The sequence below is a fragment of the Zalophus californianus genome, chromosome 4, assembly GCF_009762305.2.
Source record: "Zalophus californianus isolate mZalCal1 chromosome 4, mZalCal1.pri.v2, whole genome shotgun sequence".
Taxonomy (NCBI): Eukaryota; Metazoa; Chordata; class Mammalia; order Carnivora; family Otariidae; genus Zalophus; species Zalophus californianus.
Genome location: NC_045598.1, coordinates 21777006 through 21801469, shown reverse-complemented (window position 1 = coordinate 21801469; position 24464 = coordinate 21777006). Strand labels below are relative to the sequence as shown.

Below are 24464 nucleotides of genomic sequence, written 5' to 3'. Positions count from 1 at the left end.
CTAAAAAATAACCAAACCTCTTATGCCTACTGTATTCTCCATGCTTATCTGCAGGAAATATTATGAAAGTAAATTAGGAATGTAGGAGACAGTAAATTGGCTTATATCCACAGAAAATTCAGAGAAAAATTTACATTTACTAGAAAGAAATGTACTAGGATCTAGGATGACAAGTGGAAACCTAATCCACAGAAAATCCCCAGTCTAGTATTACTCAACAGAGTCAGTATATTCTCCCTACAAAACTTTTACCAGAGATGTAAACAAGTTGTAAAATTGATCCATGCAAACTGAATCTCCTTCATATTCTAAGTGATAGCATAAGAAAATGGCTAAAAGATAGGTCCAAAAGATTGATGCTGGGTTTATTTTCAAGTTTGGTCCACTGTAAGAATACCATAAGGATAAGAGGAATTGCTTAAGAGTATGATGAATTTGGAAAGACATTTCTACCTTCAGTAGTTTTAAATGCTTGGTCAAATACCAGTAAGAAGTAGATGGAAATTAACACAACTATTTAACTGCTTGCTTTCATACGAAAAATTCCAAGAAATTACTGTCTGTTGGTTTTTAAGTTTTCATCTTCCCAGTCCCCGAAAGACCAAGAAATGAACAACAACCAGAGCTTCTGGTTCCTAGAACACGTTACAGATTCATTCTCATGAGGTAGGTTTGTCTCTGTGTTACTAGGTGGAAATCTGGGCACCAAGTAGTTAAGTGAATTTCTCAGAGTCACCCTAGAAATGATTAATAGTAAAACCGAGGAAAAAAAACCCAAGACTTTTTACTGGTCTGTACTGATACTTTTAGTTCAAATTATTTGTTTTTGTTTTGTTTTTACTTATCAACTGGCCATTAAGAAGCTGAACCAGGATAAAACCAATACACAGTTATTTGGATCTGCCTCTGGCATTCAGAATGGAATGAGATGTGAGAAGGAAACTAAGACTATTTACAGCTTTGTTACAAATATCAGCAGTATCAACGTTAGTTAATACAAAGCTGTAATGTCTAGTATTTTTCCTCTGATAACTGTGATGGGTATATCTTTTGAACCTGCACTGACCAGCTTAATCCAATACAAAGGTTTGGCACTTCTCTCAACCATTCTTATCCTATCAATCAAAGAAAGGGCCTCTTCTTTAACTGTCAGTAAGGATCTCTGAGGATTCCTGCTGCACTTCAAAAAAGTGAAAAATATTATTGGCTTATGCTAGATTTTTAATGGACTTGGAATAACTCTAATACAAAGGGAAACAAAATCCAAGGTGAAGTTTACAATAATAATTACTAAAAAGCTGTGTACCAGGATGAAAACTGGAAATATAATCGTAAACAGTTCTAAAATGCTTCTGATTAATTCCTTTTCAGTTCCCTGAAAAATTTTTAAAAGACTCTAACCAATGTTATAGTTTTGTTATTTCATAAGGAAAGTTCTTACACTTCTACTTTAAAGATAAAGGGGAGTACTTATGATGATCACTTTCTGTGTCAGAGGACAGCTTCGCAACGTGTCAGGCTGATTGAGGTCTCTCTTTTCTTATTATGAGTGAATCAAGAAATATGCTTAGTTACAAAATATTTGTTATAAACAGACATAGCCTGTGACATGAAAGATACACACCCATAACAGATTTTAAAACTCAACCCACCCCTTACCTCTTTTCCCATTTTTTGGGAAAGCCTATAATGACAGAAGAGCAGTTTTCAAGAAATACCAGAGAATTATTTCTACATGTCTCCAGAGAAAATAGATCGTGGTGGGTTTTGAAGGACAAAAGATTCTTGGCATTAGTGTTCTCTCTCTCCCTTTTTTTTTTTTTTTTTTTTTTTTGCTGTAAGAAGCCATCATCTTAAAAACAAAAAGTCTTGTTTAGAAGTTTCATCAACTAAAAAGTGTTGAGAAGTAAAACAAAGTGCAAAAATCTCAGTCTGATAACCCCATGAACTCAGATTTTAAAACAAATATTTGAGACAACATTAACCAAATCATCCATATTCGTACATTCAAGTGCCATAAAAAGTAAGCTACATGCAAGATGTCATTAATACCGAGGTAAAAAATAACAGGTTAGGCATCTGAGTTGTGTTGTGAAAACAAAGCACACTCATATTTACTTCAGGGAAGCCTTAAAAATCAACATGCAAACAGGGACACATACTTGTCACAACAGAACTTTAGCTCACAAGGTCATCAATTAAAAACAATTGATTTCAACACAAATGTAAGAATAAACAAGGTCTGAAGTCTATCAGGAAAACAATATATCAATATATATTTTAAGCTTGTGATAATGGCTAAATATTGCTTCTAGCAATGTAATTACTTAAGTCATAAAGAAGTAACACAGTATTAACTCAGACAGGGCATATTTATGTACAGATCTTGAATAAATCTGTATTCTAGGACTTTTAAAGATGGGTACCGGTGGTCTGGAAATTCAGCCCTGGCTGGAGGCTAAGGGGCACCAGCACAGCACCATTTTCCTTAAACCATCAACATTCTACTTGTGAAAAGTTGGCATTTAACCTTTGCAGATCCCTTCTATACACCAGGCAGGACAAAGGTGTTTTTCCCTGCACATTTCAGAAGTACACATAAGAAGGCCACAGAAGTCAAAAGCCCTTTTCCAAAAAAGGCCTTTGTAAATACTGGTTTGATATCTCAAGAAAAGGAGTGGCTATGGATTCATAGATTAAAACGTATCATTTTAAGGCTTTTGAAAAATTAGCAAGTTGAATTTTTTTTCTTAAACTACAGAGCCCATGCCACACAAATGACTATAGAAGATTAGGAAATATTCCATCAAATGTTTCTACAGAGTATCCTACTTTGCGTGTAACAGTGGAGAGGACACAACAGCAGAGAACAATACGAACATGCAGGATAAAAGAGTTAAACCTTTTGGGGAAAGTACCAAGTGTCATATGCTTAAATCTGATTTGTCTGAACTTGTTCAATGTCAGGGAGGAAAGCTGGCATGGGCAATCCATTGCTACTCCTTTGTACCCCACAATACACATTCTACAAAGAGTAACATTTTATTGACAGAAAAATGATCACAAAGAGCTCCCCTAGGACAGTGAACTGTCAAGATCAGAGGGTATCATACAGGAGATAACATAGTAGAATTAAATGACAAAAGTTCAATGGTTTTAGTCTTGACATTTCAGATGAGCACCCTGTTTTCCGATCACAGAAAGACCAACCACCAAACAGCCAAAGCAAGAATCACGAGAAAAGACATCAGGAAAGGAATACGAGGAGATGGAAAAGTACTAGAGTAGAGGCGGCACTTTTTGAGAGACTTGTGATCCTCAGGGATTGGAATAGAAACCTTGGGAAGAATTTCTTCATTGTCTTGCTGGGGCAAGGCTCTCTCAGTAGATCTCTCTTGCCTTTTAATTTTCTCTTCATCCTGCACTAACAGAGCACGTTGCTGTGTCTGCTTTCACGGTAGAAGATCAAGAAAGACAGAGAAAGATGAACAAAATGACAGATGGAAAAATGCTCAAAAATGATACTTGGGGATGTGCAAAGGATTTGGGAAGATCTTTTTGGGACACTCTTTATTTCACTTTACTTTGGCAATTTATCCCAGCAAAGTTTCTGTAACACAGTAGGGTGTTCAATAGATAATTTTTTGAATGAATGAACATTAGAAGTCCTGAAAGTTCAAGCAATTGCTCGACTTCCTTAGTTACAATATTTGTTCTTCCTTGAAGGATACTCACATATGAATTTTGGGTCAGTTTTCCTTGTTTTAGTGCTGCCAATTTTTCTTAGATCACTTGGGCAAAGCCAATAATGAAGAATTCTTCTCGCCAACAGAAAAGTTACTTTTATTACAAATAGAATGGCAGAATATAAAAAGTTATCCTCATATCCCTTCATATACACTTTAAAAGCTGCAACAGTTCATTCAGTATGGCAATTAGCTTTTGCTGAAGGGAATGAAAATTTTAATCCCATACATTTTAAAGGTTGCAAAAGAAAAACAAAAGTATAAAAGTTTATATGTGCCTCCAAGGTCTATCAAAAACAAACGAAAACCCCCCACAAATCTCAACAACTGTAAACTCCCTCCCCCTCTTGCAGAATCATGATTAAAAATAACCACCATCGTGAAGGTTTATACATCACATTAAGCAAAGTACTTTTGACACTTTTAAGGTAAGTTGTCTTTTCCAATTGTCCAACTGAGAAGTTTTTCTCCCCCGACAATTTCTGTGCTCTGCCATCTAGTCAAGAGATGTTATCTATGAAAGGAAAAACTTGGCTCTAAGTTCTCTCAGTTGGGCCAGCCTTCTCTGATCAGTTTGGAATTTTGACACAGGTTCTTTGCACACCCCTAAGTGATATGTATCAGGGAGAAAGTAGCTGGGGGACTGGTCAGCAAAGAAGAAAAAAGGAAAAGAAAGGATGCAAAATCATAATGATTTTTAAAAGAATATAAAGAGGGAGAAGAAAGACAACATAAAAAGAATAGGGTACAATTAAATTCATTTTCTCTCTGAATACATATTTACATCTTCATGCAGCTTTTCAACCAGCCATGCGCCAAAATAAGCAAACTGAAAGCTGCAAAAGCTGCAGCAGTGGAAATGTTATGTGTTAGGTCAAAAGGCAGTGGGGTGTTTACTAGTAGAGCCAAAAGAAAAAAAATTACTCAGCAGCTGCTGTTCAGTTCTGGGGGGAATATCTGCTTAGTGCCATGACAAGAGCAAATTTGGATTGAGAAGCACAAGTCATAACAGCAGCTTTACCTCTGGCCCACCAACCTTTCTTTCCGAGGGAAGGACAGAGGTTTTCTTCACCTGGTCATACACAAATTATGTAAAATTCAGTAGCCTTGCAATGCAACAACAATGCTGCCAAAGATGGAAGAGGTATCCCCAGAGAACAGAAATATTGCCCTAATTATTAAAGAAAAAGTAAGATATGCCAGAAAGTGGAGTTATCCTTTATAAAAGGTTATATAGGACAGTTCTTCTTATTTATTCTGTTATTCATTTAGAGGAGTAATATACAGAAGCATAGAGCTAAAGTGGCTCAAGTACTCCCCACCAATCTAATTTATAAAAGTCCTTTCTTTAAAGTCCACAGAATGACATACCCATTTCCAACCAGCCCTGAGACGATTTCTGGAAGGTTTCTATTAAGATATAAGATATTTTCTGGAAATGGAGACTGATTCAAATTTACCAAACTTCATCCAAGAGAGCATTAAGTTACTTTTTCAAAGAAATTGAGCATCTTTTACTACTTCCACAGAGTCAAAAAGAAAACTTCTAGAAAATATGCAGTTATGTTTTACAGAGAGGGTTAACCAGGCAAGATAGCAACAAGGCAACAAGACTTTCTCCTGCTTATAGAAAGCAGAGTCACTGTCTCATGAGGTTCAGGCCACATTATCTAGATAAAAGTGACGTCCATTTACATCAGGGAATGGAGGCTGAAGAGGACAGTGAATAAAAACAACTGCATCCTATCACCCCCGGTAACTAGCTACCCATCATTCAAGAATTCTCCAGTCTTACTTGGTGAAACTGGTCTGACTCTACTCGGGGAATTTTTAGCCAATTTCAATCACATTTTGAGAAATATAAAAAGTACCCTTTATGAGTCAACTTTTATCATCTTCTCCAGTTCCAGAAACTAAACAAAGTTGAATAGTTTACCATGAATTCTAAATATAAAAACAAGTTTTTTTAAGTTATTAAGACATCACTACCTTTCTTGACTAGAATTGCTATTGCTATTGGTGAAAACCAGGCATATAATTTTAAAAATCATTATCATCACTCATTAAGTCATTGTGACTACTTAGATAAATATTAACCTGTATAGGCTAAAAATTAAGTAAAGAATTTTTAAATATATGCTTAAGGTAACTTTTAAGGTGTCCATCACACAGATTCACTTAGTCAGATGTAGGATTTCTACAATAGGTAATGACAACAACACAAAAAAAGCAGCCTCTGAAAGGTATCTCCAACTTCCTCTGTGACTATCTTATAAAACAACATGTTAAAAGTTTGATGCTGCTCAATAAAGACGAATCGTCAATAATTTTTCTGAAATTGAAATACAATCATTAATATGTGGTGTTCTGCATTCTCTGGCTTAGAGACCTCCTTGGTTTATTATATAATTGTGGTCAACCATTCCAGACATTTCTAAGTTGTACAAATGTTCAAATAAAGTTTAAAAAAAATGTTTATCCTGTTCCAATTTTGACCTTACTAAATTTAGTAAACTCTCTGGTCCTTGGAGGCACAGTTTGAACATAAAGTTCCACTGGCTTATGGTCAATTTGTAAACACACACTAGCCAGAAGGAGGCAGTTCTCAAGAGCCTAGTCATCTAATGGTAGCTCTAAATGGCTCCTGTAATTCGACTGGGTAGCCCATATGACTTAAAAAACAAGTGTTTGATTATGAATACCTTAAAGCTGCAATGAACTGGTGAGGAACCAAAGCTAAATTTCAGCTCTAAACTTACTTATTTTATTCACATACAGAACATTACTATACAATACATTTATTTCATTCATTCTCACAGGTGGTCACATGGACAAAGTACTCACTCCTTCTCCTGTGGGAAGCTGCCCATTGATGTTAAGTGTTCGGAATGGGGAGTGAGTAGATAAGCGTTTATCCCATTCACTAGGCCGTGGTTCTGGTACAGATTCCATGAAGTTCTTTTTCAGCTCACTGATGCTGGCATGATGTTTTTTTATCTCTTCTTGACTTTTGTCTAAATCCTGTAGTTGAAAGGACAAAGATGCAAAATTATAAATACTCAGAGGAAAAAAACACATCAAGGGAAGCCCACCAGACTATGGGCACTGGTAGAAAACACCACATCCAGGGCAGATGTTACTAATCCATAAATTGCATTTAAAATTTAAATATATGACATGGTATATTTGCTTGCTTTTTTTTTTTTTAATGAGGTGCTTTTCTTGGAAGCAGTGAAGCATCATAACCCCACAGCTCTTAGCAGTTCTGTAATCCAGAGACCTCGCTCCTTAATTTTGCAACTTTTCTTCGCATTAGGACGCAGCGCTAGATCTCCAACTCCTCATCCTAAGAGGGTAATCTCACAGCTCAATTAGCCTTGGCTTGATATGAACTGATTGAGGCTCTGCTCAGGCAGGATGGAAACAGCAATAGATAAGGAGCAACTATTAAACAAAGGACATGATAAAAGATGCAACTGCCACCAAAGCTGCTTTGCTTTGGTGAGTTGCAATCATACAGCATCCCTCTATTTCTACCTAGAGACAGTTTTGCTTCCTTATTACTAGGTGGATATTACTGGTTTTGATAAACAGTAATAGCCCTTTCTTGTTATAAGAATTTATTACTAGAATTTCTGGCTCAAGCCTTGAGAGCAAATTGTTACCACCTATGAAAAATCACTCAGGTATGTAATATAATGGCTTTTTTTCTTTACCAATACTATTCATGCAAACTAAAAGCGTTATGACTTCCAGGACGCCTGGGTGGCTCAGTTGGTTGAGCGTCTGCCTTCAGCTCAGGTCATGATCCCAGCGTCCTGAGATCGAGCCCTGAATCCAGCTCCCTGCTCAGTAGGGGTCTGCTTCTCCCTCTCCCTCTGTGTTCTCTCTCAAGTAAATAAAATCTTAAAAAAAAAAAAAAAGCTTTATGCCTTTCAGCTACTGACAGCTTTACTTCATCCCTTAGTAGAATTCAAAATAGGGACCTTCTTCCAGTAACTTTCAATGGACTGGAAGTAATTTAACAAGAATTCATCAGATACCTTATATATCTTCTCAACAATTTAAAACATCTCAACTGTTCCAGCAGATATGGATACTGGACAACTAGGTTTAATAACCCTTAAATGGGATACTACAGGGAGAAAGGATCAAAACTTAGGTTAATAAAGCTAGAAATAACATTCATGTTTATTTAACAGGAGGCATATAAAACTTTTAAAAGGCGACTTGGCCAGAAATAAAATGGGAAATACAACTTAAAGACAAAAACTGAAATGTTCTTTGTCCAACATACTTGTCCAAAAAAGCTCAGAAGATCTATGCTTGAGATCAAAATATGTGGGAACCTGTCACTTGATGAATGCTAAAAATTCTGTGTTTATTATATATCACGGCAGCTCTGTATCCAAGAAAAGCATAATATTAAATATATCTTTTAATCTGCTGTGTAAATTTTGAGATTAGCCTCTTTCTTTCTTTCTTTCTTTCTTTCTCTGTGGGAAATCACCACATTTTGGGAAAAAAAACTGGAACTCATTTAAATAAAAATTTGTTTGAAAAATTTTTCTGGAGCAACGTATGCTTCAACTAAATAAAATTTTTTTCGAAAGCAATGTCAAAGGGAAAATAGCATAGGAAAAAGAATTGGTGAGGCACACAACATAATTTTGATTCTGGAGATATTCATTCAGAAAATTCACTTACTAGTCCATTCTTATTTTTGCAAGACTAAACCATGTATATTTGCTTTGAGATCAAAGAGAAAACTAACCCAACAAGGGCAATCCTGTAGCTTCCCCATAAAATTACCTCTTGCTTGTTGGGATGCAATGTGAGTACAGCCCAGGAATATGGGCTTCACCATGAGGAAACAACAGTGTGCACTTTTATTCTAGCTGAAAGCAAGAAAAGCATGTTTACTAGCTAAAGAAAAGCATGAATAAGCTTGGTCAAAGACTCAGTAGTAGGCTAAGCAACTGAGACCCACAAGGCATGTAAGGCCCTGTGACCCAGCTCCTAACTGGAAATTAAATCTGCCTGGTCCAAGGGGCGCCTGGGTGGCTCAGTCGTTAAGCGTCTGCCTTCGGCTCAGGTCATGATCCCAGGGTCCTGGGATCGAGCCCTGCATCGGGCTCCCTGCTCAGCAGGAAGCCTGCTTCTCCCTCTCCCACTCCCTCTGCTTGTGTTCCCTCTCACACTGTGTCTTTCTCTGTCAAATAAATAAATAAAATCTATAAAAAAAAAATCTGCCTGGTCCAAGAACAACTTAACACATTTGGGAGAGTTACAAGTATGAATGGAGCAAAACAAAAATGAGCAAGAGATGCTATGGTAAAACCATAACTCTCTGGGTTAGCCTCTTAATATGAGAGTGGTGATTTGTTACTCTTCTTGCCTAGCTTTTGATTGGTTTGGAACCTGAGAAAAATAAATGTTTCAATAAAATCAGTAGCTTCTGAAGGAGCTTTCTCCATCCTTCTTAGCTGGCTCTGTTAGAAACCTGTGGGGGCACAGAGTAAAATTAAGATCTCAAAGGGACCTGTTCCAAATAGAATTTGTCATAGACACTTGCTACAGGTTCTCTCTGGGAGATGGAGGAGGAGGCGGTAGATCTAAAAATGAACTCGACCTTATTTGGCCAGAACAAAGCATTAGTGGGGGTCGGGTAGGAGAGATGCTTTAAAAAAACAAAACAAAACAAAAAAATTCTGCTAGAGTGACAGATAACTTGAGAGAACATCCTTATTGGGTGGGGGGGGTGGGTGGAAGGGAGACAAAATTTTTTTTTTTACTTGTAACTAGAGAATGATGGTTAGCCAAATTACTTTGGCTGTTTTTAGGCTAGATACTTTTTGATACTTATCATCTTATAATTTTAGCAGCAGCCAAACCAAACCATTAAATACAAAATGTTCTCAAAAAGTAGTTAGTAGTTTTAATTTTCAAACACACACTTATTAAGAAATCCCCTCTTGTGGCTATCAATGCAATGCTGGGGGAAAAAAACACATCACACACAGGGACTCTGTGAGTCTCAGAAGCCATAACACACCTCATTGAACAAATGACAAATATATGATTGGTACTGCAGGTTCCAGTTAAAAGGAAGCACTAAAGGGGCGCTTGGGTGGCTCAGTCGTTGAACATCTGCCTTCGGCTCGGGTCATGATCCCAGGGTCCTGGGATCGAGCCCCGTATCGGGCTCCCTGCTCAGCGGGAAGCCTGCTTCCCCTCTCCCACTCCCCCTACTTGTGTTCCCTCTCTTGCTGTGTCTCACTCTGTCAAATAAATAAATAATATCTTTAAAAAAAAAAAGAACAAAAGAAAGCACTAAAGATGGACTAGTGAAGAAAAAGGCATGTTTGGGATTGGGAGATGTTACATTGCCAAGTACATCAACTGACCTCTGTAATTCTTCCTAATCCCGGAAGCAGAACCATTCACGTCTAGTTTTAGTTATGAGCTCAAGCAGAGATCTAGCTGCTGAGTTTGAGATGTCCTAGAGTCCAGCCTTAAAAAACCTCATGTTACATGAGGTAAGTGTACATAAAGCATTTGATATTGTGCCCATCGTACAGTACGTGATTAATGAAGGCTGGCCATAATTTTTATTACTTTTATTAAAGTACCTTATACATAGGAAGCACTCAAAATATATGTTTTGACAAAAAATAAGACACAGTTAAATAACTATTAGAGGCCATTACATTAAACCAGAGTTCTATTTTAAAAAGTTTCTTCAGATATCCAGTTTAATAATATTTAGCACATTTCTCATACGTTCATCTTTCAGGTCTCAGCTAATATGTTATCTCTCCAGAGAAAACTTCCATCCATCTTATTCAGAGTAGATTTCCCTTCTCAGCACAGCATACTGCTTATTTCCTTCATAGCTTCTATAATAACTTGAAATAATTTCATTGCTATTTTTTAACTGTTTACTGTCTCTCTCCTCCCTACTTCATCTTCCTCTGTATTTATATTTATATTTCCTTCAAATTTAAGTTAAAATCCCCAGTATCAGAGTTATATTCCTTTCTTTTGGCTCTGTCTTGAGCAAAATCATAAGATAATCTGGTCAACTTTTGGGCGCCTGGGTGGCTCAGATGGTTAAGATAATCTGGTCAACTTTTTTATATAAGAGTCTTAGTGAGTTATAAACTAATGTCACTTCAGTGTTTTCCACATAGGTAACTCCATGTTCTTTATTTTTTCCTCATAGAGTTCCCCTACCCTTCTAATTAGCTTCATATTTCCCTATCCAGTGTTGAGCCCCAAACCAGATAAGTATACTAATATAACTCTGGTAAAAAACAAATTATTGTTGAATGTAATGAGAAAATGACCTCACAATTCCTATAATAGACAGTATCTTGCTATTTCTGAATGGGAAAAGTATAGTTTAATAAAGATAGATAGACCCTAACTCAAATCCTAGCTTTACCAATTTACTGGCTTTGTGACCACAGACAAATTAAATTTCTCTAACATCAATTTTCTTATCTTTAAAATAATAATCTTATGGCCACAGACCTGTTTTTGTAATTAAACTATCTTATATCATATTAACTACGGATTAAATACCAGGTCCCTTCTTTCCTTCCTGTATCTTTTTTCTTTCCTGACTGTCCTGTCATTTTTTGGTATTCCCCAATTTTTAACTCCATTTTGAATTGTGATCATTTCTCCTACTTTTCCACACTCTCTCAGTTCAGAAGATGAAAAATACAGTACAAATTTGATGCTTGGGACATATAGGAGTTTATATTCTTGGAAAGTTCAAGGAATTTTTGACAGTGATGTAGAATTTTCTACAAGTGCATAGAACAATGGAACCGTGAGAAGCAGGGGTAGTCCCAATCATATATTTTTTAGGTAAGTATGACAGATGGAAACTAAAAAGAGTCAGAAGGAGAGATGGTTGCATATCTTCATGTTTACCAACATGCAAAAGCATTTTAAACCTAAAATTCTTTCATGCAATGGCATGCAAAACCAAACGCAGCATAAAGAAAGGGATGATTGCAAAGAATGCAGAAGGTTATAGGCAACCAACTAAAATAAGCTTCAAGTTCATACAAACCTCCAACATTAAATTGCTATGTCTGATATAAATGTTTTCACCATCTAGTCTCTCTCTCTTTTTCTGTGAAAATGAAAGAGGGAAAAACAGAAAAGCATAAAAAATTAAAATGTTGTTCTTGCGGGAAAAAACTGCAAATTGGCAAACCAAAAAAATTAAATGTCCACAGCGCAGCATATGCCAACATGAAATGGTCACAAAACTACAAGGACATACACAGAACACATTACCACTAGAAAACAGATGACCCTATTCATGAATGATGGAAGAAAGTGATGACCTTATTTAAACAGACAGTGCTCCTGGCTTCATTGGCTTCTTACGTAAGTTGTTTTATGCTCACTCTTGAAATTGAACTGTTTGAGGGTTATCTTAAAATACGTGATTTTAAGAAGCTTTGAAATTCCATGTTCCATGGCATGGAGAAATGCTTTAAAACATTATTTACCTTTTTGAGCTATATTTTATACTTAGTAATACCACAGTATGTACATCTCTAATACTTTTCATAAGAAAGATCTAAAGGCACTTAATACATGATTAGTCAATATTCTCTTCAGTAAGAACTAATACATCCCACTCTATAGTTGGGAAGAATGGGTGCAGAGCAGCAAAACACACAGTTATTAACAAAACCAGGAGTTGCTGCTATGATGGTTTCCATAGTAAGTATGTATCAAATATTGTCCATGATTCCAAAAATATGGTGCCACTGAAATATTTCTTATAAAGTTTAAACATGAAGGGTAGGTTTGGTCTTCACTAGTTATTTCATTGTGTTTAAAAAGATATCTTCCTCCTGGGAATTTCAACAAATAGTATAGGATTATAATTTCTTTGGTATACATATGTATGCGAGTGTATACAAATATGTATATGTGCAAATATATATCTGCGATTTGAAAGTAATTTCTGATGAAGAGAAATCAATGAAAAGAATGGATCACTGTCTTTTTAACACACTGTAGAAGTCAGCATGGGTGATGGTAATGCAGTTTTGTGAAAGTGAAAAATGGCTGACCTTCCTCATTCTTATCAGATCTTCAGTTTTTTCTGCAAGCTGCCATTATTAAAAAAAAAGAAAAATAATAAAATATTGGCTTATTGAAGTTTGTTTGAACCTTTATAATATTTTTTAAGGGAAGGGAGTTGGGGAGAAGAAAAAAATTGAGGACGGAGGAGAAAAGGAACAAGTGGTCTGTTGGCACAAACCTGTGTTTGGTCACCATTTGAGGTGGGTACTGTGACCTCGATGTGGGTTTTTTCCACCTATATTTAAGAAATAAAGTGGTAAAAACATTTTAGGTTAGTAGGTTTCTATGAGAAGCATTATTTCCAAATAAACTGCATCTTTAAGCTGGTTGTGTAATCAACATGATGCAGTCTTATGGGGGTGTGACAGGAAAGGACATTACTCTCAACGGTCATCTGTTAGTTCGCCATCATATTTTCAAGGCTGAAGAGGTAATATGGACAGCCACATGATCATAAAAGAAAATTAAGATAATTATTCCATCGATAAAGCAAACATTTTTACACTTAATTAACAAAAAAGTACTTATACAAAAAATAATTTGGGCTTAAATAAGGCATGTGTTTTTGTTTTGGCTTTTTTTTATGATCTAGAAGTTCTTTAACATTTAAAAACAAATTTACAAATGAAGATATCAAGGTAGGACATACATGACAAAAAGAAAATCTTTACAGTTAAAGCACACATATAATAAACCACATATGACACAAAGCAGGTAAATACAAAAAAAAAATTGTTAGTTGATCAATATATTTAAGGAGGCAGTTTCATCCTTGAGTTTATTAGACAACAAAACATCAAAATAAACTCAATCCAAATTGTTACTGATGCATGCAATTACTTCCAAGGCTGATTTATAAATAAGCACACATAGGGCTCAGGGGCAACATTCAGCACTCTGTAATCTCCTCTCCAGGGAGACGGAGCCCATGTGTTTGGTGGATGAACAAGATTCATCCTTAATAGTAGGAAGAGAATAACTAAGGCCTCCTGCCTAGCTTTGAAATACCTTTACTAATAGTCATTTTATACACCCAAAATGGAGTAAGTATAAATTTAAGAAACCCAGACAATTAAAAGGAGGCATTTTAGAGTGAGCAATGCCTAAAGCAGTAGGTATTTCAAAATTAGAAAACTTTTCATTAAGGATCAAGTCAATCACTTCCTATCATTAACTTCTTTATAGAACCCCACCAATCTGTGGTTTTGACACATTCTTTTTAATCACACTTGGTAGCATTACCTTGGAGTATAATGTCATTGTGCTACTTTCCCTAGGACAGAATGTAGAGAACATAACACCAAACTTTGTGATACTGTCAAATAAATCATAAGCACATCCAGCTACAGTACTTTTAACTACCAGGATAACTGACAATTTGGGTCATTTCTATTATGAATCCCATTATATTTGCTGTATGGTCATTAGCAAGTTATTTCCCCTCTCTAAGTTTTTTATTGATAAAGTGGAGATAATATATCCACAGAGTTGGGAATGTTTAGCAAATGGTAGTTTTAAATTATTTTGTAAAGCTTAAATTACTTATTTCAATGAATAATGACCTGCTTTTTTCTAGCAGCAAGAAATTGAGAGACTCTACTTCAGTCTAAGAGTGGAGGCCAAGTAGCAAAGGTGGTTGTGCCCCTTCAGAGAACATTATATGAGAACATAGGGGTGAGGTACTATTCCATACCCACAAAACAGGTCTTGTCAAATGATTCAAGATGCAAAAAGCTACCTCTATCTGGCACCAAATTCATGTTAGATAATGAAATTTATATAGTGTTACAAGGTTATTTTATTACTACTATTGCTTTACATAATAACTACGGCTTCAGGTAAATTCCATAATTATTTTCTACTGCTACAAATAAAATCAACTCATTCTGTCACTACTATTATAGTAATAGAAGGTTATCAGAGGTGATTTTCAGTCTGATCTCTACATAAGTATCTCAAAACATGTATGTACACAGAATTAATCAGCAAGAAAACCACCTACTGGCACTTAAATGGGAAGCATATACCAGGAAATGATCTCTCCCCTCTGTCAAGGTCCCAAGAGCAACGGGAACCTATTCTTGAAGATACCTCTGTCTGACCTATAGGCTAAAGAACAAGTATCGGGGCACCTGGGTGGCTCAGTTGGGTAAGCATCTGCCTTCGGGCTCAGGTCATGATCCCAGGGTCCTGGGATTGAGCCCCACATTGGGCTCCCTGCTCAACAGGGAGCCTGCTTCTCCCTCTCCCTCTGCCCCCCAGTCATGCTTGCTCTCTCTCTCTCAAATAAATAAATAAAACCTTTAAAAAAAAGAACAAGTATGTTAGCAGGACACCAAAGGAATCTTAGCCACTCAAAAAGATTCCTTTGCCAACTCCAGTAATCCAACACTTCCCATTTAGTACAACAAATGGAGGGATAGTCAAAAGTGCCAGATGAGATATTCTAACATTAAAAACTAAGGTAGTCTAGGGGCGCCTGGGTGGCTCAGTCGTTAAGCGTCTGCCTTCGGCTCAGTTCGTGATCCCAGGGTCCTGGGATCCAGCCTCACATCGGGCTCCCTGCTCCACGGGGAAGCCTGCTTCTCCCTCTCCCATTCCCCTGCTTGTGTTCCCTCTCTCGCTATGTCTCTCTCTGTCAAATAAATAAAATCTTAAAAAAAAAACACAAAAAAGCAAAAAACTAAGGTAGTCTAACCTTAAAAAGGCACTGTTGATACTGAACCTGATGGTCAGTATCATACACATCTGGCTAGGTTAAAAAAAAATACAAATATCCACCATTTGCTCAATTTTTTTCTCTCTTTGGACTCAAGTTGGTCTCAAAGGACAGTAAAAATGGCATGTCATGTTCAACAGTTTTTATTTTTTTTTAAATACAGTCAAAACAAAGCCAAATTGGCCACTGCTCTACAGATATTAACTAGATATTGAACCAGGTCCAAAAGAACAGGATTAATCCATCTGCCAAGATGAGAGCACTTACTAAGGTCTTACATGGTTTAAAAAAAATTTTTTTTTTGTTTTAAATTTCTTTTTTTTTTTTTTTTTAATTTTTTTATTGTTATGTTAATCACCATATATTACATCATTAGTTTTTGGTGCAGTGTTCCATGATTCATTGTTTGTTCATAACACCCAGTGCTCCATGCAGAACGTGCCCTCCTCAATGCCCATCACCAGGCTAACCCATCCCCCTACCCCCCTCCCCTCTAGAACCCTCAGTTTGTTTTTCAGAGTCCATCATCAAAAATATGGAACGCTTCACGAATTTGCGTGTCATCCTTGCGCAGGGGCCATGCTAATCTTCTCTGTATCGTTCCAATTTTAGTATATGTGCTGCCGAAGCGAGCACTTTGTTTTAAATTTCTTAACAGACATATAAAAATGTACTTTTTCTTTTAAAAACTGCCTCTATTAATTCCTGTTGTCAACAGTGATACTTGTATTTATGTCATTAAATCTGAACATCTCAACTCCATCACTGCTTAAATGTGTTTCAAAAGCTTATCAACACATAAAAGATCAGTCCAGTTACGGTTAATCCTGGGAAATCTACTAATTGGTGATTTTTCAACAAGGTCAGTGACTGTGGGTCAACTCAGAACTGTAAGCAACTCAGTGGCATAATCGCCCCTACATGAGGATCTTCACCTTTTTGTAAACAATTTGATTTGAACAACCACATGGATGTGCCTTATGTAATACTAACTGGGATATTCTCTAGGTATGTTGCACATATACTCATCTTAGGAAATCAAATTACATTTTAATTCTATTAGCAGAGCTTACTCTTAAAAAGGAATGTGGAGATTCCTTCTGGTTGAATAAAAATTATTTTTAAAAGCAGATGATCACAGTGTTAAAAACTCTTTTTTTTAGATATAAGTTAGATAACAGTGTAGGTAGGTCACCTGAAAACTCAGATGGCTTAGTCTTCATGATATAATTCTATGAAAATACTTTACAGGTTCATGGGGAATACTTTCTTTTAGAAAGAGTAAAGAAGAAATAACTTTGTTAGAATTCTACAAGAATCAATGCTTTGAAAACCCTCCTGGCCAAGGAGTTAACATGTCTAAATCAGAAAGTGTTAACTGAATTTGAATAAAAAATTTTTTAAAAAATCGGAAAGTGAACTAGCCAGATATTTGGACTTACGGCATACCTTCCACGCCTCTGTGGGCTCTGGCTCAGCTTGCTCAGGCGGCACTTCTTCCTTTTGCTCTTCAACCTTCACTGTTTCCTTCTGTGCTTTAGAAACCTCTGTGTCCTGACTCTGAGCAATGGCTGGTGCAGAGGTGGGCCGGGGACTTCGGTCTGAATCAACAGCTGCTGCTACATGAGAAAGGGAAAAAGAAAGGTAAGTGAAGGCCAGAGTCACAATACTACTTCAGAGTCACCAGGTAAAATAATTGTGAATCCAGGACATAGTATCCAGCGGGCTATCATACAGAAAGTAAAGAATAAATCATTAGTGTTCTGCCAGGTAACTGATGGCATTAAAAAAGCTAAAACAGGGGCGCCTGGGTGGCTCAGTTGGTTGAGCGAATGCCTTCGGCTCAGGTCATGATCCTGGAGTCCCGGGATCAAGTCCCGCATCGGGCTCCCTGCTCAGCAGGGGGTCTGCTTCTCCCTCTGACCTTCCCCCCTCTCATGTACACTCTCTCTCTCTCTCTCTCTCTCTGTCTCTCATTCTCTCTCTCAGATAAATAAATAAAATCTTTAAAAAAAAAAAGCTAAAACAGAAAAGCTAAACTATGCTATCATGTTCCATAAGGGGGCGGAGGGGATCAAAATAAGAAAAGAAATTAAAAACTCTTTTTATTAAAAAGTTAGCAAGATTGTTTAACCTTGTACTCTGTTAGTTTTAAGAACCTGCAATGTAGTCTATGGAGAAAAAAAAGAGGTTAATTAAGTCTGACTTCTTTCATGAAGCCATATTGACACACAGATCCATTTATATACAGGTGATTTTAGGAACCTAAAAAATATGTTCTAGGAAAAAAGAATCAAGTCTGATTTCTTCCATGAAGCCTGCTTGGAATGATTACAAAATAACTTGATAAACCGATCTTGTAAGATATGCACACTTTTTGATGCTTAAAGGCAAATCTTTGAACCAGATACTTGCCCTTTTAATAAGTCATTTGATTAAAATAATATGAATTCAAAACCTTTGGCCTTTAGTCCTTTAAAAAAAAAAACCTTCTTTGAGTTCTCTCCTACCTTCTCTCAGAACCTTATAATTTGTATTACAGTCCCTCTTCTCTAACATATCTAGGGCAGTGGTTCTCAACCAGGAGTGATTTTGTCCCTCAGACAATATTTGGGAATGTCTGGAGACATTTTTGATTGCCACAACAGGGGAGAGAAGCAGGAGGGGGTACTGGCCAAGGTAGCTGAGATTAAGAAATCTTGACTTAGGGAAAAGGCTGTATATAGACTGTTCTAGAGACAACATGCAATATAGGCTTATGACAAAAGCTTGATCTTTTCAGAGTTAATAATTCGCATATACATACTTTATAGTAACCTCACTTATCTGCCAGTGTCTGGGAATGCAGTGTGTCTCCACATGATTTGTTTGTTTATTTATTTATTTATTTATTTATTTAAAGATTTTATTTATTTATTTGAGAGAGAGAGAGAATGAGAGATAGAGAGCACGAGAGGGAAGAGGGTCAGAGGGAGAAGCAGACTCCCTGCTGAGCAGGGAGCCCGATGTGGGACTCGATCCCAGGACTCCAGGATCATGACCTGAGCTGAAGGCAGTTGCTTAACCAACTGAGCCACCCAGGCGCCCTTGTTTATTTATTTTTAAGTAGGATCCACGCCCAGCATGGAGCCCAACTCAGGGCTTGAACTCACGACCCTGAGGATCAAGACCTGAGATGAGATCTAGTTGGATGCTTAACCAACTGAGTCACCCACGTGCCCCTCCATGTGATTTAATATTTCTGATGACAGATCATTATCCTTTCATGTACTGAGACTTTTAAATTTTAATTATTTTGCATGGAAATCCTTACAACTTTTACTGTATGCTTTCCTGCCTTCTTAAACTGAATATACTGAATTTTTTAAAAAGATTTTATTTATTCTTTCTTTCTTTCTTTTTTTTTTTTAGAGAGAACGTGCCCGAGTGGGGGGAGGAGCAGAGGGAGAGAGAGAGAAGCTTAAGCAGGCGCCATGCCCAGCCCGAAGCCACGCTCCATCTCACAACCCTGAGATCATGACCTAAACTGAAATTAAGAGTCTGACGCTTAACTGACCGAACCACTGAGGCAATTCTGAATTTAATTTATCTTGATAAATTTAGATTTATAAGTAGTAAATATTAGCTAAAACAAAGGAATTCCATGAATCAGAACAGATAAAAAATTAGAATTCACAACTACTTCGTACATACAACTCCAAGAAAAAAATGCTTGTTACCCAGTAATGATCTCCAGTGAAAGAAATCATTCCTCAAAGGATACACAGGAAAAACAGGAGAAACACAGGAATCATCTACCTTCCAGTGAAAATTCTGTGGCCTGTTGCAAGTCCTTGCTACTCATGGGTGCTCTAAGCTACTCAATGCAAGAATGGCAGATGGCAGACCAAATCTAACAACACAGGAGAATGTGACAAAATATTTTGCTCACAGTTGTGTTAAACTATCATTATACATGTGTATTCACACCTCCTCTCAAAGAATTAATTCAACTCTGCCTGGTATCATAGAAACATAGCCCATGCTTTCACCATGTGTTATTTTGCCACTTGCATTTGGTTTTAATCCAATACTAATACTGCAGAGCCAAATGATTTATGTCTTCGGTATTCCTAGCCCTGGCAATCTGTACTGTCTGTGGAAAAGTAGGTATAACTCTGGAAACTGGCAGTTAGAAAGAGAGGCATAAAGTTTCACCATTTGTAAAATATAGAAGGTATTAACTCTATAGAATAGTTAGGGAAGGCATACTCAATGGATATAAAAATATTTTATAAACCTGAAATATTAATAACTTTTAATGTCATACCTCTAAGTCTTTGTGTTTTTTTGTTATGGGTTAAATTTCAATAGTATGCTGGGAAAAAAATTAATTATGCACACACTGATAGGCAATTCAAGTGAAAGATTTCACCTGGGAGCCCTAGAGAGAAGGAAATTTCTTTCCTTTTCTCAGTAAGAAGACTACAAAGTATGGATCACAGCAGAAAATCGTGTTAGTGTTGTTTTTAAACATCTTTATTGAGATATAATTCACATACCATATTATTCTCCCATTTTCATTGTATAATTCAATGCTTTTCTGTATATTTTTTGGGGGTAGTAATTGCTTTTTAAGATGTTTGGGCTCTTCAGTTTTGTGAATTTATTTGTTAGCTATTACAAGATTTAGGTGCACATAGAGAATGCTTAAACTTTAAAAATTCAATTATTTCCCAATTCTGAATGTCTAGACAAAGAAGAGTGCTGTGATAATCTTATGGACCCATTAATTCAGTATTATATTGCTCTTGTCTAAAAATAAAAGAAACTTTAAGACAGTTATATATTAGAGCAGTGAAGAGTAAAACTCAAAACCATCATACTGAGTAAAAGACTTAAATTTTAGGTCTAGCCCTGTAACTTACTAGCACAATCTCTGCTAGTGTGGTATGGGCACAAGAGGTATGTAGTGGATCAGTGGTTCCATTATCAGAGGGCCCACTCGAATCAACTGCAGCTCTTGAAAAACAAAAACAAAAACAAAAAAAAACCCAGCTGATGCTCAGGTCCACCACAGACAGATGAGGTATCTAAAAGTGAAGCTTGGGTACTTGTTTTGTTTTAAAGCTCCAAAGATGATATGGGTGTATTCCCCTGGCAAGAATCACTGCAACCACTATTCACCAAGCGGATAAACTGTCTAGTTGTGTGACCCTAACAAGTTATATAATTTTTTTGTGCCCCAGTTTCCTCATGATTAAACCAAGAATTCCTAAATGCTTCTTGTTCATTAGGTTGTTGGTACTAAATAGGAATATACAGAAATGGTTTGAAAAGCAAAAAGTGCAACAAAAATGTAAGCTGAAAAATCTTTGTCATCATTATTAGCTATCCTTGTGACTTAACCACTCCAACGTATAAACTGGGATCTGAAGAACCAGTTTTAGCGTCTCAGCTGGTGAAGCAGATGCTCTGAGCAGCAGATAGAACACAAAAGGGAGTGTTCATTTGTATCACTAAAGTGAGGGCCTTTATAAAACAATTCTTGTAAAAGTTTCCCTAATACACCATCTCTAGCTTAGAGGCTTATATTTTATATATTTATATAAATATATATATATAAAGAGGAGGGCCTAACAGGGAAAAGTCTCTTTCTTAAGATGAATAGAGAAGGATCTAGGAAAAGGAGGGAAAACAGTTTCCATAGACCTGTTTCTAATTCTTGTACTGAGAAGACAGCACACAGAGAAAGAAGATATTTGGAAACAACACTAAAAAATATTGTCCTATTCAGTTTATTTGTAATTCAGAGACTTAAAAGATAGTACCACATGTAAAATACTTAGAACAGTGCCTGAACATACGAAGTGCTCAATGAATATTAATATTTTTTATTCTTCCTCTTCTAGGAAAAAAAAAAGTCATCATGGTGAAGAGTAAAAAACATGGGTCTGAAAGAACAGTCCTAGACTCTACTTCTAGTTTTGTTGCTATGTGACCTTAGGCAAGTCACTTAAATTCTAAGATTAAGTTGTATAAGAAATAATGAACAGCAGTGGGTATCCATTTCAAGAAATGAAAAACAGTAGTTCAGTAAAAGTAGAAAGAAAATAATGAAGATATTAGCTGGCATGAATTAAAATATATACAATATGAGAAAACAAAACAAAAAAACCCTCAAAAGTTGGTTCTTTGAAGATATTAATAAAATTAACAGATCTGTAGCAAGACTATTCAAGAAAAAAAGAAGCACAGCTTACCAATATCAGGAACACAAAAGGGGGCATTGCTATAGTTCCTAGAGATATTAAAAAGATACCCAATGTTACGTGAATAAATTTAAAAATTTAGATGGAGGGGCACATTGGTGGTGCAGCTCGTTAAGCGTCTGACTCTTGGTTTCGGCTTGGGTTGTGAGATCAAGCCCAGTGTCAGCTCTGCACTTGGCATGGAGTCTACTTAGGGTTCTCTCCTTCTCCCTCTGCCCCTCCCCCTGCTCTCTCTCTCTAAAATAGATAAAGGGCGCCTGGGTGGCTCAGTTGGTTAAGCGACTGCCTTCGGCTCAGGTCATGATCCTGGAGCTGGGTGGCTCAGTTGGTTAAGCGACTGCCTTCGGCTCAGGTCATGATCCTGGAGTCCCGGGATTGAGTCCCACATCGGGCTCCCTGCTCGGCAGGGAGTCTGCTGCTCCCTCTGACCCTCTTTCCTCTCGTGCTCTCTCTCATTCTCTCTCTCTCAAATAAATAAATAAAAATCTTTAAAAAAAAATAAAATAAAATAGATAAATAAATCTTTTTAAAAATTTTAGATGGAATAGACATTTCCTGGAAAAGCACAATTACCAAAACTGAAACAAAAACTAGAACATCTTAATAGTCCTTTATCTAATAAAGACATTGAATCTGAAAGTAAGGAACTCCCCCACAACGAGATCCCTAGGACCAGACGACTTTATCGGTGAATTCTTCCACACACTGAGGAAGAAGTAACACCAATCTTAACACAAACTCTTCCAGAAAACAGAAAAAGAGGGAATCCTCCTCAATTTATTTTATGAGGCCAGCATACACTTGATAATTAAAACCTGACAACATTACAAGAAAGGAAAATAACAGGCCTATCTGTCTTATGAAAATATTTGGGGGCGCCTGGGTGGCTCAGTCGTTAAGCATCTGCCTTCGGCTCAGGTCATGATCCCAGGGTCCTGGGATTGAGCCCCATATCGGGCTCCCTGCTCCGCGGGAAGCCTGCTTCTCCCTCTCCCACTCCCCCTGCTTGTGTTCCCTCTCTCGCTGTGTTTCTCTCTGTCAAAAAATTAAAAAAAAAATAAAATCTTAAAAAAAAAGAAAGAAAATAGTTGCCAAAAACTCTAAAATAATACATAAGAAAAGCATTATAATCAAATTGTGTTTACTCCGAGGATGCAAAGTTGGTTTAAGGAACGAAGGTCAATCAATGTAATCCACCGCATAATATAAAAAGGGAGAAAAATCATATTATTATAGCTGACCCTTGAACAGCACTGGGCTTAGGGGTGCCAACTCCCTCGCACAGTTGAAAATCTGTATATAACTTCTGACTCCCCAAAAACTTAACTCCTTATAGCCTATTGTTGGCTGGAAGCCTTCCTAAAAACACAAACCATCAATTAACACATATTTTGTATGTTAGGTATATTATATACTATACTCTTTTTTTTTTTTTAAGATTTAATTTATTTGACAGAGAGAGACACAGCGAGAGAGGGAACACAAGCAGGGGGAGTGGGAGAGGGAGAAGCAGGCTTCCCGCAGAGCAGTGAGCCTGATGCGGGGCTCGATCCCAGGACCCTGGGATCATGACCTGAGCCGAAGGCAGATGCTTAACGACTGAGCCACCCAGGCGCCCCTATATACTATATTCTTACAATAAACTAGAGAAAAGAAAATATTAAGATAATCATAAGGAAGAGAAAATACACTGATAGTATTATGTTGTATTTACCAAAAATCATCTGCCTATAAATGTACCCATACAGTAGAAAACCATGTTGTTCAAAAGTCAACTATATATCAATGAATTAAAAAGCACTTGATAAGTCACCATTCATTTATGATAAAAACTTAGGAAACTAGGAATAAGAGAAAACTTCCTTAACTGATAAAAGGTAGCTAACAAAACCTAGAATAAACATCACACTTAGTTATGAAATACTGACGGTTTGTCCCTGAGATTGGGAGTGAGACAAGTATAAAGAACTCCTACAGCACTGCATATTATATAAGACTGATGGATCACAGACCTGTACCTCTGAAACCAATAATACATTATATGTTAATTAACTGAATTAAAAAAAAAATTTTAAAAAGAACTCCTACAAACTAGTAAGACAGACAACACAATAAAAATATGAGCAAAAGTTTGGAACAGGCACTTCAGAAACGATGATACACAAATGACCTACAAACTATGAAAAGGTACTCAACTTCATTAGTCATCAGGATTTGAATGAAGGTTTGAAAAATTAAGCAACAAAAAAGAAGTACTTTTCTCCCACGTAGAAGAAATTAAAGAGAGGGACAACAGCTGAAATAGGATATTCTAATGCACTTAAAACATCCAATGGCAAGTGGAACATAAGATCCTGCTCACATTCAGCTGACAGGAAAAATATAATCTTATTTTCAACATTTATTTATTAAGCACTTACAGTGTAACAAGAATTATGGTAATTATGAAGACCAGTAAAGATCATGCATCTTTTAAAAAAAATCCTCAGAATGTAAAGATAGGAAGAGGGCAACCTGGAATATATGAAGGTAAAAGGGGACTGATCTAGGTACCAGAAAACGTACAGGATTCTTTTTTATTTTTTTAAGATTTTATTTTATTTATTTTGACGGGGGGGGGAAGAGCAT

At 36.6% G+C, this 24464-nt stretch overlaps 1 protein-coding gene and 1 non-coding gene across 19 annotated transcripts in view; both read right to left on the bottom strand.

Annotated features, from left to right (window-relative positions):
• The window catches only part of EPB41 (erythrocyte membrane protein band 4.1), a 195725-nt gene that overhangs the window by 34068 nt on the left and 137193 nt on the right, over window positions 1-24464 (bottom strand). For 9 of the 18 annotated variants that reach the window (XR_004820034.1, XM_027571680.2, XM_027571708.2 and 6 more), the window contains 5 exons: window positions 17035-17204; window positions 13045-13101; window positions 12854-12892; window positions 11833-11895; window positions 6591-6767 (listed from right to left, as the gene is read on the bottom strand). Coding sequence is in view for 17 of the 18 variants with exons in the window: in XM_027571680.2 (XP_027427481.1) it covers window positions 6591-6767; window positions 11833-11895; window positions 12854-12892; window positions 13045-13101; window positions 17035-17204 (506 nt within the window). In the remaining variant the exon portion in view is untranslated. Of the gene's footprint in view, window positions 1-4767; window positions 4819-6590; window positions 6768-11832; window positions 11896-12853; window positions 12893-13044; window positions 13102-17034; window positions 17205-24464 lie in introns of all 18 variants that reach the window. The other 9 variants (XM_027571617.2, XM_027571673.2, XM_027571634.2 and 6 more) reach the window with 5 other exon arrangements.
• Window positions 16115-16221, bottom strand: LOC118356942. Its single transcript, XR_004820051.1, has one exon. It is a non-coding gene; the product is annotated as a U6 spliceosomal RNA (small nuclear RNA).